The sequence below is a fragment of the Falco cherrug genome, chromosome 8, assembly GCF_023634085.1.
Source record: "Falco cherrug isolate bFalChe1 chromosome 8, bFalChe1.pri, whole genome shotgun sequence".
Classification (NCBI taxonomy): domain Eukaryota; kingdom Metazoa; phylum Chordata; class Aves; order Falconiformes; family Falconidae; genus Falco; species Falco cherrug.
Window position 1 is genome coordinate 461,281 of NC_073704.1, and position 15,594 is coordinate 476,874.

At 43.6% G+C, this 15,594-nt stretch overlaps 1 protein-coding gene and 1 long non-coding RNA gene across 10 annotated transcripts in view; both read left to right on the forward strand.

The window, feature by feature from the left end:
* Nucleotides 1-15,594, forward strand: part of LOC102056946 (hyccin 2) — a 73,721-nt gene that overhangs the window by 48,486 nt on the left and 9,641 nt on the right. For 6 of the 9 annotated variants that reach the window (XM_055718792.1, XM_055718794.1, XM_055718795.1 and 3 more), the window contains 6 exons: nt 9,922-10,008; nt 11,328-11,417; nt 12,187-12,218; nt 13,466-13,523; nt 14,399-14,583; nt 15,200-15,298. In XM_055718792.1, coding sequence (XP_055574767.1) covers nt 9,922-10,008; nt 11,328-11,417; nt 12,187-12,218; nt 13,466-13,523; nt 14,399-14,583; nt 15,200-15,298 — 551 coding nt within the window. Of the gene's footprint in view, nt 1-268; nt 1,130-8,631; nt 8,980-9,484; nt 9,629-9,921; nt 10,009-11,327; nt 11,418-12,186; nt 12,219-13,465; nt 13,524-14,398; nt 14,584-15,199; nt 15,299-15,594 lie in introns of those variants that run through there. The other 3 variants (XM_055718797.1, XM_027801463.2, XM_055718799.1) reach the window with 2 other exon arrangements.
* Nucleotides 3,576-7,381, forward strand: LOC129736652 (uncharacterized). The gene is made up of 2 exons (XR_008733577.1): nt 3,576-5,441; nt 5,474-7,381. It is a non-coding gene; the product is annotated as an uncharacterized LOC129736652 (long non-coding RNA).

Here is a 15,594-nt window from a genome sequence, read left to right on the forward strand (position 1 = left end):
TAGACAAAGTTTGGGAGATATTCTGGCTGATAAAAGTTATGTAGAAGAAAGGCAAATCAAGCTCAGGGAGTACTTATTGTTAGATTCCACTATTGCGTTAAATATGATGGGAAGATCATTGGCTGAGAATCAGAAGTTTTTAAGCAAGTGGAAACCGGGTGGATTAGCAAACGAGGTTTAACATTCTGTGCACATCATCTTCATGCAGCTGGAATGCTTACTGTGTGTTCTGATTGGTTTGGGCTTTTTTTTGGTTGTTTCTTAATAGATACTGAAGGTATAAATGGAAGAGAGGAATCTGTGACCCTTAATGATGCTGATGAAGGATTTTCATCAGGAGCTTCCCTCAGCAGCCAGCCAATTGGGACCAAACCTCTACCATCTGTGTCCCAGAAGAGCAGCTTAAGGAAAACGGCAAGTGGGCGTTCTGCTAAGGATAAAGAAACCTCTTGTACAGCAAAATCTAATGAGAGCCCTCGCGATTCAGTAGCTCGGAAGCAGTACGTGCACCAATCCACTGACCTTGGTGCAGACATAATTGAGATGACACCTACTAAGAAACACCTCAGCTTGCCTGCTGGGCAGGCGGTGTCAAAAGCCAACAGTCTGAGCCTGATCAGGACCGCCAGTGCTTCCTCCAGTAAATCATTTGACTACGTGAATGGCAGTCAGACAGGCTCCAGTGTTGGAGCAGGTTCGGAGTCTGTCACCAATCTAGCAGCTGGCAACACCAATCGGTTTTCAACTATCAGCCTACAGGAGGACCGACTAGGCCAAGCTGGGGAAGGTAAAGATCTCCTTCCTCCAGGAGCTCCCCTAACCAAACAGTCTCGATCTCCAAGTTTCAATATGCAGCTGATTTCCCAGGTGTAACTTTGACTTCCTTCCTTGGGACTCCTTCTTTCCCCTTAATCCCCAGGCAAGTTCATCCTTAGGCAAAACATGAGCCATCTTCCCGCAGTGTGAAAATACTGACTGTTGTGATCTTGTTTGATTTGGTTTGGCTATCATATTGTATTACTGAAACAGCAATAATTCTTCCCTCACCTTCATCCTTCCCCCCCCCCCCCTTCCCCCGTAAACATGGTTGTGAAGCAGTATATAATGTACTGTATGCCTTTTTCCATGCCTTCCTTTCTCCTTGGGTGATGTGCAATCCATCGTAGGCTGATCAGTCCCATTTCAACACTGTGAGACTGGAGACACCGGCGGAAATGGTGAATGTGATCCCTATGAGAAGATGCTTTGGCTTTGTTAAGAAATAGAAACGGGTTTGTTTTCTTAGTGTACAGTACTGCAAGACTACTGGATCATGACTTTTCTTTCTCAGAACCAGGAGTGCCTCAGAGATTCTAGTGTGACTTTGGACCTCTCTGAGTTTGTGCAATCAGTTCTGGGGAGGGGATTGTTGTTGCTGCTCCTGGCTGCCTACAGCACTTTTTTTTTTTTTTTTTTTTTCTTTTCGGTTAAAATATGAGAGTAGTTGGTTTTTTTTGCCTGCCCCCAGTCTCTCATCCCAGAATCTTGTGATGTTCAGCAACCAAGACATGCATATTAACAAGTTGGGGTTTTCCCCTCAGAGAGAGGATTCGAAGTGGATAATGTAGGTTACAATGCACTTCTAATGGTGTTGTAGCCATACATAATGTTACATGTCTTCCTCTCCAGGACACAGGGTCATTCTGGACATAGACTAAAATTTAGATCACGCGCTGCTGTTAAAGCAATTTGGTTTGTAAGTGGGAGGGAAGCACTACTTTCCCAGGAACTAATGCTAGCTCTGCTCCTCTTTTGTTGTTGTTCTTGTGAGGTGCTGATCACTGAATTGAAAGGTGTATTCAGGTAGAGTATTTCTCAGGCTGCTTTCTATATGGTATCATGGCTGTTGGACACCGCCACCCCTCTCGCTGCTTTCTCAGTATCCCTGAATTCAGTCATGGAGTCGTTTGGAGAATCCTGCAGCCCAGACAGACCATACTCTTAAGGGGCTGTCTTGGGGAAAGCAACAATAGTTTATTAGAAAGACTGAAGCTTCAATGTGAGATGCTTTTCTGGAAGCATGGTTTGTGCAAAGGGGTACTGACAGTCCTTGTTCCATGAAGGATCACACTTCATTGCCTTGATATATATAATCCATTGAGGGTTTTTTAACTCTTTATTTTAGTGGATTGGCCCTACTCTAGAAAACTCAGAATTTGTGGCATTGAGCCAAGCCTTGAATGTGTATGACTGGTGTATGGCCACTGACTGGTACTGATGCTAAAGAACACTGCTTAGAGGCACATTTCTGGTTATGCAAGGAAATGTCGTTTTCTCTCCATCTCTCTCTCTCTCTCTCTCTCTTTTTGGATTGTTAGAGGGAAAACGGGAAAGTTCATCCTCTGTGCTTAAGTTCTATATGATATCCTGGATGTTTACAGATTGTAAACGCACAGGAAAGAGTTACAATTTTTATGTGGGCACTTTGGTTTCGTTGTCACTGTGAAGGATAAACATAAGCAGTTATAAATAGCAGGCTATCTTTGAATGATAGTCTTTAAGAAATTCAGGACAATGACATGGTGTTGCATAGCTGGTAGCTGGTTTGGAGTTTGGTGGTTTGAATCTCTTTATTTCAAATAGAACTTTTTTCCCAAAGTTATGTTAAAATTCATTGAAATATTTGAAGGGGTTTTTTTGTGGTTCGACGAGTCACTTTAGTAGTCTAGTCTTTGTATCTTACATCCATGAAGTGAATTAAGTGGTATCTGGACTGATGCAGATATTCGATTGAAGAGTAAATGGAATCATCATCGGAAAGAAAACCATACAGTTTCTAAACTGAATTTAATCTTTTAAGGACCATCAGTTACACGCAGATGGAACTACGGCAAAGTTGAGATTAAGCTAAAAGACATTTTCTGTAAAAATGTCAAAAGCTGTATATGACTGGACTCTGTTTTTTAAAGTTTTGCTAGTGGAGACAATTGGTAAGTAGTGGCTGAAAGTACAAAGTTTATATTTTGTAGAGACATCACAAAGGAAATTCTATTAAAGAGCTGTCACTGTAGATTGAAAAGGACCAAATAATTTGCTTAAACCTTTGGGAAAGAAAAGGTCAGGAGTGTCAGCTAAGAATGACTTTATTATAGTATTTTAAAAAGTAGAGTTCTTCATTAGCAAGGTTCTCTACTTTCTACGTTTGCCTTTATAAGCATTCCTTCAGAAGTTTTAGGATACTTAAATTGGTATCAGGCCAGATTTTAAGCCCCTTTTTATGTAATCTGATTTTTAAAAATTTTTTTTGTGTTTTTTATTTTTAAACACTCTTATCTGTGGGGTCCCGCACTATTAAACTGTTTCAGGAGAGTGAGACAGTTCAGTGACTTCAGTTAGGGAAGTAAAATGTATGTGCATAAATTCAAATTGGTTAAAACTTCAGACTACCTTTTTAAGATATTTTTACAGTTCTCATTTTGATGATGTGCCTTTTGTTACTGTTTCATCCATTGTATTTTGGTTGGTTCTTGTGTATATGTACCTACCACATATAAGGCTTTTTAAAGAGTTTGATTTCATACTGGGGGGGGGGGGGGGGGGGGGGGGGCGGGGGAGAGTTTTTGCTATGTGCGGATGTGGTACATCTCTAACTTCTCAATTACTTTTTTAGTGCAATGTTTTGGTTGTGGGAGCTTGTTTTGTCATTTTTTCAGACAAGTACTGTTCAACATCTATCTTACAAAATGAGTCACCATAAATATCTGCAAACCAGCTGTAGTAACAGGCTTTGCCAGTGCTGTGTATCGTGTCTTATCATCAGTGCTTCTAGATGTGTCTCAGACTATGCCAAGGTGCATTAAGATTGTAGCAAAATTTTATACACTAAAGTTCATTACACTTCAAAGTATGGTGGCAGAAATAAAATTAAAAAGTGTCTGGGATGTGGGTTGAGGGAATAATCTGCAGGCTTTCTGTTGATTTATGCTAAGTACTAAACAAAGTGCAAAACATACTTAAATTTTCTGACGCCTGTGACAAATATTTAGACTTAAAATCTCTTTATCCTGAATTCACTCTGCTGTGTCTTGTTTTAGAACATTTGGTACTTGACATGAGGCGCTAGATTTAGACTTCTGCAGTATTTCAGTGCAACTGCAGCATTGTAATAGAAAGGTCGAAAGGCACGAACACTATGGTTTTTTTCCTGTGTATGTGCACATGCATGCACATTCATGTAATTCTTAGGTGAGGAACTGTGGGTACTGTGTTTTGATGTGTGTGTGTATATATACGTTTAAGTAGGGATAAATGAATTATTCCTTGATACAATTTTTACCACGTCACAATATGCTGCCATTTTGCAACTCTGTTTTGTTGGGCTTTATAATTTTAAGAAATAGGAAATGTTGGAATTGCTAACTGCAACTTGTTTGTCCTTTTCAGGGATTTATTGTGAGCAGCCTTTTGTTTGATCAGTGAGCCAGTTTTTCATCCTGCAGGCAGCAAAGTCATGAAGTAAAAATATCTATTTAAATGAGAGTTGCAAGATGGAAGTTTAAATTGCTGTATTATCCTTTTAGTTTTCATTTGGAGACTTTGTATGTCAGCTGTCTGTTCTAAATGCAGATTTCTTTGAACACCCTTTCTGATGTGAATTCGGAAAACTTTAACAGCATACTTCGTTCTGTGATGCTGAACATGATGTTGCAGCCAGTAAGCATTAGATCTGATATTTGTAGTTTGCAAGTGTGTTGGTCTTAAATACAACATTTCCAACATACTTCTGCTAGCTTTAACGTAATTTAAATGTATCTGTTTTAACATCAAAATAGTGAGAAGAAAATAGTTTTCTGATGAAGTATTTATTTGCACTACTTATGAATACTGGAGTTTACTGGGACAGGGTTTTTTCTCACCATGTGAGGTTTACTTGTGTGTGGGGAGGTACATTTGTCACGTGTTGACAATCAGTTGCCTCAACTGTGTGTATACTGTATGTAAATATGAACATATTTTTCAAGATTAAAGGAGAAACCTGCATCTTGGTGGTGGTAAAGATACTCTGTAGTAAGATGACCCCAACTCTAACCCCTTTTCATCTCCAGATAGAATGTAGTTTGTTTTACTCCTTTAATGAAGATTATTAGTATTTGAAAAATTTTCACTCCAGGGAAATTGTCCTCAATATTTAATGTATAACATGTTCAGAGAATTATATTTTGGAAAATTAATTTTTGAATAGATAATTCTATGCTATGGCTGTATTTTAACCTGAGAGTTTGAACTTGTCCTATTTTATGATGAACCAGTGGCTCTCTCTTAAGTGTTCAGCATTGTAACTTCAGTCACAAACCAGAAATTTTTGTTTATCTTGGCTTACAAAATTAAGTTGAAGACTAAGTGAGAAGAACCAAGAAGTAACCTTTTGAGTAAAATCATAAAAATCAAGCAGTACAGATAAGGTATTGTAGTCATAATCCTGGAGGCAGATGAGGTATTGTACTCATAATCCTGGAGGAGGTGTGGAAAATATAATGGAATATGTTTGAATGAAATGTACATACTGCACACAAAAGGAAAAAGATGTTTCTGATATTAGTAAATCTAATAATATCATCCTTAAATTCTGCGGTTCTCATTGCCAAAGATACTGCTACCTTGGCGTGTTTAATATTATATAGCATTAAAGCCATTAGCTAGGTCTCATTTGTAAAAACCATTTACAGCCTAGGAATAGTTTGCATCAGAAAAGTAAACATGCCCCTTTTTTATTTAAATTTTTTGTTTGCAGTAATTGCAGGACTAAATTGGAAAAATACCACTCAGTTCCAAGCATGGTAAGCAAAGAAGCCAGATCCTCTGTACTTGCATTGCATTCTTGGTTATATCAAATTGTTCAATATTTTATATTTTCTCCAGTATTTTAAATGCCGTTTGTTTCTAGCATATGGGCCTTAATCTCTCGTGATTATTTTTTTTTAGTTTGTTTTCCCACTGGCACTTGGATAAACTTTGCTGTGGAAAGCTTTTCTATATAGGTCATTCAGGGTAACAGATCATGACATGGGTGTTTGTGTTGGTGAATACATGTATCAGTGTGTCAAAATTTGCATGTCATGACCAGCTGAAGAGCCAAAACCTCACCTGCCTCTGACGCAGTGGTGGAAGGATGATGGAGAGCTGTGAGCGAGACTTGGTTTGTCAGTGGTTCCAGAAAACAAGTAATAAGTGGATTTTGCAGGACCAATACGTTTGAGGACTTCCACATAGTCATTACAAAATTTTATTTAAAATAAAACAAATCTTGGAACAAGGTTTCAAAACAAAACAGCTGGCCATTTCAGATAAACTTGCCTAGTAATTTTGGCAAGTGTCAAGGACTGTGACTTTTAAAAGTTCAGAAGCAAGCTGTAGAAGTCTTAAGGATACCTTACAGCTTCCAGAAATAGATTTAGTAAAAATCTGACCCATTTGTCTGCATTTGAGATTTAGTGGGGTAAAAAAATTAACAATTTTTGCTTCCATTCTTTTATTAGTTTTCCTCTAGGCTGCGCCCCCCCCCCCCATGTGTTTCTTTGGTTGATGGGCTTTTTGGGTTTTTTTTTTGGGGGGGGGGGGGGGGGGGAGGTGTTGGGTTTTTTTCAATGTGTTCATCAGATTTTGCCAAAGGTAGCATCTGAGGGACCAAATGAATTTAAAATGGGTCCATAAATTGTCCCTCCTTTCACAAAGGATTATTAAGCTATTCCTGTGAGGAGCTGTTGATGGGAACAGATGTATAGTAAAACTTTGTGTCTGTACAGTAAAACCTTGTCCTATATTTTAGCTTGTGCATGATGAGCAAAACGATGAGATCAAGTTGTATTAACCAGTTCCTTGGTTGTGAGCTCCCAGTGTTTTACAGTCAGTGAGATGTAAGCAATTTAGAGTGGAGTGTCTTTGCTTTCTGACGATTAATCACTCATTAAAACGGGGTTTAGAGTTCACACAGGTTTTTGGTTTAGAGCGTGAAATGTTCAGGGGAGACTTCTGTTCAGGAGTTATCCCCCTAGTAAAGTGACTCCGTGGTGCTTTGTCAAGGAGACTTCCATACAGATGGGATCCTGCCTGTGTGTGTCTTCATCCTCCCCCGAACTGATCACGAAACGAAAAGCAGTGTGAATGAAGCAACCATTTACTGTCTGTTCTAAAATGAGGAGGACTCAGGAGTGACAGAAGTACTGGCTATTGACGCTGTTCTTTCTGTTCGGGCTTTGTTATTGTGCTAGACTTTTGTGTTACTAGGTTATGAGAAATGCAAGTAGTAAAAACTTTGTGGCTTCACGTATACAGTAGATGTGAGTTAATGATCACTCAGGATAAACCCACCTTGTTGAAGTGTTAATAGATTCCTTGTACCTGGGGTGTCTGTGTCTGTGTGTCAGTGTTCAACCGTTACTTTGAAACAAGACTTCTTATAGGTTTCTTGCAGATAGTGAACACTTCTGGGATAGCTATTGCTAGCTGGTTATTTATGGGAAAAGTACCACATGATTGAATAAAATGGAGTCATTTAGTATTGCTTCCGTATTGAAGATTCCAGGAAAAAGCTAATAAAGGTTTTTAATTATAAAATCAGATGCTCCTAGATTTACTATGGTAGCTTTTATTTGCTATTAAAAAAAACCCACAACAAACCCCAACAACTAAATTGAGGTACCCCATGCTGCATTTTTTAAAATTTGTGGTTCCTGTACTTTACAATGAATTTTTTGATCAGTTTTCGTCCTTGTAAGAATACAGGATATGCCGTCAGTTTTACTAGCAAAAAGAAACACTCCGCAACGGTCGAGAGATTATTTTCTTACTTTTTTCTGTCATACCAGGTTTGTTTCTCTGAACTAAGGTTTCTGAGGATTTTCACTGCGCCAGCATTGTGTGCCGTTACCTCTGCCGCCGGAGAGCGCCGGCGGCGAGCGGCCCGCCGCGGGGGCCGGCCGGGGGGGTAAGGGGCGGCGGCCCGCGCGCTGCCGTGGGGCGGGTCCGCCCTGGGGGCGGAGGCGGCAGGTGCTGGAGGTGGCGTTACTGGTGCATGTAAGCCATTAGCTGGACCGTCTTGCCGAGCTGGTTAACGCTGTTGACTTGTTGAAATGTGAAATGTAGTTACTATTGACTCTGTAAATACCTGCCAGAGATGAAAGATGATTATTTTAAATCGTTGTAAATAGAGATGTATAAAACTCGACACAATCTGCAATGCAGAAGAAAGAATATAAATATATAAAGATGTTAAATAAATATTGTGCTGTTTCTAAACAGAAAAGCAAATCACCGAGTTTGGTTTTGGGGTTTGTTTTACACGCTGCCTTACGCCGATGGGGCGTGCAAGGCGCGGCGCAGCGTCAGGGTGCGTGGGCGGGAGGCGGGGGTAGCGCGAGGGGCGGGGCGGGCGGCTCCGGCGCGGTGCTCGCGGCGGCCTAGTGTCGCCACGGCAACCGCGGGCGCCCTCCCGGCGTGGGCGCGCCTCACTGGCAGCGGAAGTCCCGCCCCCTCGCCGCTCCCACTTCGGGCGGTGGGGCAGAAAACAGGGTCGCGGATTGGCGGGGGTACACGTCACTCAAGGCTCCGCGTCGTCGTCGTCACCTCCTTCTCCCGCTCGCCATCGGGGAGGGCGACGGAGATGCTTGCCTCCGGCGCGTGACCCCGCTGCCGCCCCGCACTGGCGCAGAGGGTGCCCGGGAGCCCGCGGCGAGCCGGCGGCGCGGCGTGGGGCTGTAGGAGCCCGAGGCTCGGGCCCGGGTACGAGGGGGCGGCGCGGTGAGGAGGCGGGCGGTTCCGTCTGTTCGTGCGCGCGCGCGCGCGCCAACGGCAGCGCCCCCTGGCGGTGTGTGATACGTGAGGGAGCCGCGGGCGCTGGCGGGGCGCCCGCCATGAGCCAGCCGGAGGGGAAGGTCAGCGGCGCCCTGGAGGTAAAGTTCGTCCCCGACGAGGCGGTGCTGAGCCACATTGCTGACGACGCAGGTACGGCCGGCCTGGGGCAGCGTCCGCCCCGGCGCCCCCCGCGCAGGGACCCCCTCTGCCGCGCCCGAGGCGGGCCCCGGCGGGCCGGGCCCTCGCTGGCCGCCGGCTGCCTCCCCCGAGGTGCGGCCCTGCCCCCGCCGCGGCGCGCGGGCGGTTGCGCGCGGTCTGTGCCGCTCGCTCCCCGTCGCTGCGGAGGCCGAGCGCCGCCCGCCGCCGCCTGCACGCCGCTCGATGCCTGCTGCGCGGGGCGCTGCCGCTGCTCCCAGACCGCGGGAGCCGGTGCGTGTGCGCACCCTCGGCAGAACCGAGGGGCCGGCTTCGGCGGTGAGGGAGGGCCGAACGGCTGTGGGGTCAGCTGGCCGTCGTTAGCGAGACACCTTTTCTCACTTCGTGTTTGTTCAGTGATTTGCACAAATGGAACTTGGCCGCTGAATGGGGTGTCTGTGTACTACTGAGATAGAAATAACAAAGTGGGGGGCGGTTAAAGCTTCTATTGCAATCCCAGGTATTAAAGTACGGAAGGACAAGGCTCAACTGGCAGTCAGTGTGAAGAGATTTGCGAAGAAGCTTGAGAATATTTCAGATGACGAAGCTCAGGAGATCCTGGCAGAGGAGAACTATGTTGCTGCTCTTGGAACATGTGCCCAAGGTATTGGCGTGGGAAAACCTAACACAGCTGTCACTTCAGGAGATTCTTGCAGCGCTGAGGTTGTACAGTGTTGATGAAATTGCATCTCAGGGCTGACCAGCTCTGGCTGTGCTTGCGGTAACAGGTAGAGGAGAGAATAATGATTCTAGGGTTTCATTGTGATGTTTATTTTCTAACACCTGCAAGATGAAGAGTGCTTTGAGCCAAATAGTGAAATGTTGCATTCCCTCTTCCTTGGGTTGGGAACATACCAGTGCTTTTCAAATAGCTACAAGTAACGCTTCTTTTCACAGATCCGGTGGGAAACGGCTCAGGTGTAAGCGGTGGGGAAGTTTACTCATTCCAGACCCCGAAATGCTCCAGCAAAATGGCAGAGCTGGGTATGTTTTCCCCTTTTTTCTTTCATTCTTGCTGTGGCTATGGTCTCTTCTTGAGTGCTCTATTAATGTGATTTGTGACTTCTGTTTATTCGAAAGATATGTTTGCAGTATTTCAGTAGCTTTTATCTGCCTCTGAATCAGCCTTCCTCAGAAACAAAGTACAGGGCTAGGACAAAGCAAAGGCTTGATGGGGGTAAGCAATACGGATAACAAACTAACATGTAAGAGAGTTTCTTAATGCTGGGAGAAAGTCTGCATGGAAGTGCCAAAGGCTGGCAGAAGTTTTACTTGTGTAACTTAAAAGTATGTGAGAATAGCTCATTATGGAGCAAAGAGTCAAAAAAAGGCGGTAAGTATTACCTTTGCATGTCAGGGGATTTCTCCTTCGCAAAGTTGTGACTGTGCTTGCTAGGCTAACTGTGAATTTAGGAGAAGCAAGCAGAAAGGGGCAGTTCTGGAGAGTTCTGTTAGCTGTAGTGGTTCAAATAAGAGCTCTTGAGCCCTCCTGCCTCTATGTTTTGCTTCACTCGAATGAATCTTTGTGTGCCCAGCATCATCTGAACTTCATTAGTGTTTAGCTGTCACAGCTACTGATATATCCTACAAAGGATGATCCAAGGGAGAGGAGTCATCCTTCTGTGTCGCTCGCTATAGAGAAATTGGTTTCTGTACCTCTTTACTTCTCTGGCCTTCTGTGTCTTGGGAAGTTAAGTGTTTCTTATACCTCCTCCTGCAGCAGGGTGGGTTTCACTGGTGCTCCTTCCCAGAGCTGTGATTCAGTTTGAAAACTGAGACAAGTCATACAGTGGAAGGCTGGTTTTCTTGAGGGACTTTTAGCAGGATATGGAGGTCTTCCATATTCAGATCAGTGATTCCACTTCAGCTTGTGCTGTTAAGTAGTAAAAAGAGGTAAATAGAATACCAAAACACACCTCCTGGGGAACTGGTGTGTTTGCTATACCTGATGCTCTACTATGTCCACTTGAGCAATTTTAAAGGACTAAGTGAGCATGACCAACCATTGCTCTGATTTGAAGTGTTCTCCCAGGAAGCAAAGCGTGCTCTGCCATTGCCTCAGCTATACTTGTAAAACGAATTAACTGAGGAGTTCAGGCTTTGAAAACTTTATTGAGGAATACATTCACCATTAGAGTTAGGAAAAAAAAAATGGAAGTGTCTGGTCCACTTCCTGAAATAGCTAGGAAATTAATACTTAGTGTTTCAGGTGCATGGCTCCATGGCTGGCTAGCCAGAGCTGGATGTTTTATACCTGGTATACGAAACTTCTTCCCTTGTTCCCTTGACCCTATTTCCTACAGCCTCTGAATTAGCTCAGACACCAGGACAGAGTGTTGCACCTGATCACTTCAAGTGCCCTGAGAAGACAGCCAAAACTCCTCAAAGCAGCAGTAAGTCCTGTGATGCTTTGGGGAACTGAAGCTGAGTGAATGGCGGGGCGTTATGTTTCTGTTTGGGTGGTGGAGTGGATGCTTGAGTGCCTGCTTCTGTCATGCTTCAGTATTCTAGTCAGCTTAACCTTGTAGACTGAACTGCTTTGTGTGCATGGCCTCTGGTTTGCCTGGCATGAGATCTTTTATTCTGCCCAGCAACAGATGAGAAAACAGGAACTTTCCTGTTTTCCTCCATGATTTCCTCCGCGCTCAATGGAAGTGCTTGCACTTGAGAGAGTTATGAGCTGGGATGATGTGCTGAGCAGCACCAAATGGATAGGATTGTGTGGATGTTCATGTGTAAATTCAGGCTATTTATATAATAATATTCAAGCACCCAATGCTGTAGGGAGAAATACAGGTGGGAGGAGTCAATGCAGGTCAACATTGGCAAGAGCATGCTACTCTGCACTTCAGCAATGGTCAGATGTGCTCAGGGAGAGGGTGTTAGCTCATTTTTTCAGCCTTTTCCCTCCTGCTGATGGCCTCCCAAAGCTGTGACCAGAATTAAAAGCTGCCTTTTGTGGCAATGACATCGACTGTCATTGTGCTCTCCTTGCCTACCTGTGCAAAACTAGAGGCTTCCCTCATAGGATTAACACCCAGGGAGTTGTTATTCTAGTGCAGTGTACCTTTGAATAGTGAATGCCTGTTTTTCTAGTGGACCATCTTGTGCCACTGTTGAAAATGTGCAGTACTTTGAACGATGCTTTTTCTTGCTTTGCAGAACGCTCAGGTTCAAACAAAGTGCAGCAGAGGGTAAGTAATGTCTCTGCTTTGCTTGGCGGTTTTTTGACACATCCACACGCACCCACCCCCACCCCCCACTTTTAAAACTTGGAACTAGCCATTAACTACAGTTCTGGAAAGGAAGGACCTTGCAAAGCCTCATTTGCAATACATATGTCTCTCCTAATCTGACCAGGCAGGAGTAAATCAAGTGAGAACCAGAGCTACCATTAATCAAGCCTGTGGGATTTAGAGTCAGTGGGCAAATAGTGGGTTTGACAGCTTAATTAGCACAGGTGGAGACTAATTCCATGCATCACACAAATCAGTTAAACTCATAGCTTTCTGTGTCTCATCGAAGGAGGAAACAGCCTTAATCATAAGGAGTGCTGTTAGAACAGGAATTCAAGAACTGTGGTGCTGGTTGGTTTTTTACTTTAGCATTGGCTTGTAAAAAATAATCTGTGATAATGGGGGGTTGTAACTTGATGTTGTCTCTTGTGATGCTACAGAGAGATACAGTCCAGAATTGCCAGTTGTGGTGCTTATAAAGGGGGTGCTGTGAAACAGTTGGCTTTCTAAAACCCATGAAAAGCCATTTCATACTAGAAATGTGTGCACAGCTTTTCCAGGATGAGGTATGCCTGTAAGAGATGCTGTTTGGGGATGCTGTGTTCACTCCTTGATGATTTCACATCTCTTTTGGCAGGATTAACAAAAGTGTTTCCCAAGTATTGCAGACTTGATCTGGTGTCCAAGTCAGGTGTGTGCCTTACACATATGTAAGGAAGATACACCAGTACAGCTTGATGAGCCCAGGCAGCCTGGCTTCCCTTTGCTGTACTTATTCTGAGTGGTCTTCTGTCATTCCAGTAGTTGTTCTTATAGTGAACTTCCAAATTGCTTTGAGTAGACAGTGTGATGTGGAAGATGACTGCTCTGGGGAGCCAAAGCATTTTCAGTTTGTCATTGCTTCAGTTTGACTCTTCCTGAGTGGCCAAGATTGGCATCTTGTTTGGAGATTTCATGATTTTCTACCCTCCCTCTCGGGACATTAGTTGAAAGAATTAAGCCCCTTTTGGAACTTGATCCTGCCCCCCTCTAGCTCTAAAAGGCAAAACAAGAGGTCTCCATGCTTACTGCCTCTGCTTTCCCAGTTTCTTGTGGCTGAAAGAGCTTGGAAATGTAACCTGATTCTACTTTTTGCTTGGCAGAAGGCTGTTTTGAGGATATATGTGTTTCTTCTTCTAATGTATGTTTTTTCTTTGCTGTTACAGAGTAAAAAGAAAGAATTTCTGTCGACCACACCTTACAGACTCAGAAAGAGGCTAGCAGGTAAAGGTCAACCTTTGCAGTCAGCTTCCACAGTCAGTGAGACGCTGTGTTCAGAGGAGAGTGTTTCTGCTGGTGGGCTTCTGCCTGTAGTAGGCAATCTGACTGAAGTAATCTGATTCATCCTGCAGAGTGCAGAAATGTCCTTAGGTCTGTGTAGTCCTTTTCCCTACAACAGATTCCTGCTTATATAAGGAGTGGAAGGGTTAGAAGCACCAAGTTGTTAAACTTCAGTAACGTGATCAAAAGAGACAAAACTTTCAGTAATCTTAACCTATACTGACACTTAAGTCTGGCCCAATTGCTTGAACCAAGGCATAAAACTTTTTGATGATGGCTGGGACATTCATGGTAAAGTATTTCCAATAACTGGTTGGCTCACGTCGAATGCAGATCAGTGTATGGCATTTTGTGTTCTGTTTCTTCTTTTATGTTGAGACACTGAGACTGAGCCAGATTCTGTCTGTGCTTTTCAATCAACGTTGCTAACAGAAGTCTTACAAAACCTTTTTTTGCAGTATGACCCAAAAGATACTTGGCTTGCACAATTGGTGTTTGGGAAAACTGACATAGAGATGCTAAGAGAAACAGGGAATTCCACTGTCCATTTTTAGTCACTTTTTATGGTAGGATATGTTTCTTAGTTGGTATCAAGGAGCAAGCTTTATTAAACTGTAGTTCCTGAGCCTAGAACTGGGAAAGGAATAGCTATGCGTGTCTGTGGTCCTCTTAAGCATTGATTTTACTTTTCTGTGAGATACATTTAGGAATCATATGCTTGAAAAACATCTAGAGAATGTATGTGAGAGAGCAAGATGGTGAAAAATGTGTTCTGTAGAAGGTGTGGTTACTAGCTTAACCTTAAATTTACGCTCTAGCTCCAGATTCCTGTTTAGAAAGTGAGAGTGAATATTCTGCTTCCTGCTCAGAGGAGGATGATGAGGAAGACCAGCAAGAAGTCAGCACTGTTTTATCAGGTCAAAAGACCCCAGCCAAAGCTGCAGCTGCAGCTACATCTCCTCCCAGAAACACCCTAGCCAAAAAAATTAAGGAGGAAAAGATGGTGAGTGTGCAGAAAATACACCCCTGAGCTAGCAAGAATGATGGGATACATCATGACAGTAGGTTGTCACTGACCACACCTAACTATGGGGAAGATCTGCGAGACTCATTTCAAATCAAACCAGCTGGCTTGGCTTTTGCTGTACCTCGGGGCAATTCCTGTTGGACAGGCATCATGTGGGCTAATCCAGTCTGTGTCCTCAGCAGCTCCAGAAATTCTAAGATGTCCATGAAGCAGGAGACCTGGTATTGAGAAAGGATGAAGAAATTGACTCCTGTAGCACCAAAAGAAGCATGCACTCTCCGTCTTGGTGTTCAGCTGCATTGTCTGGTTTCCTTCCAGCACCAGGGATCCCTGCACCCCCTTAGAATTATTGCTATGTTTTGCTCTCTCAGAATCTCTTTTCTGTCTCCTGTCTTAAGGAAAGAACCATTTGACTAGGTTAACTTTGGCAGAATGCTTCTGTAGAAGCCATTTTTGCAAATATCTTCTGACTTTCTGTTGAGCCTTGCTCTATGTCTCATATCAGCCATCTTCAGATATGTTTGTGGGTGCAAAGGGAGAGGGGTAACTGGACAGCAGGAGGAGTGTGGCTGATCTTGCTGTCCCTTTTTAGAGCAATCTGGTGGAGGAATACTTTGAAGCTCACAGTAGTTCCAAGGTGCTCACTTCGAACCGAACACTGCAGAAGTTGCAGACAAGAAGACTGAATCAGGTACGCCTCACAGTGAAGTATACAACTCTTGGAGTTTTTGATTCTTTGATGAAGAAATTTTCTTCAAAATTTCCTGATGTTGTTATTTTCACTTTCTTTCTGTTGATTACATACTTGGTGGCGATGCTGATTTAGGTAGCATTTTGAGCATTAAGTTTTCTGCTGCTCTGAGCAGGGACAGTGCCCAGTTGTTTGAACCTCCAACAGTAGGGAAAATGCAGGGAGAAGGTATCAGGTAAGCAGATCGTTGAAAGCTGCAGTTACCAGAACAGGTTGAAGTTTGCTTTTGGGGGAGG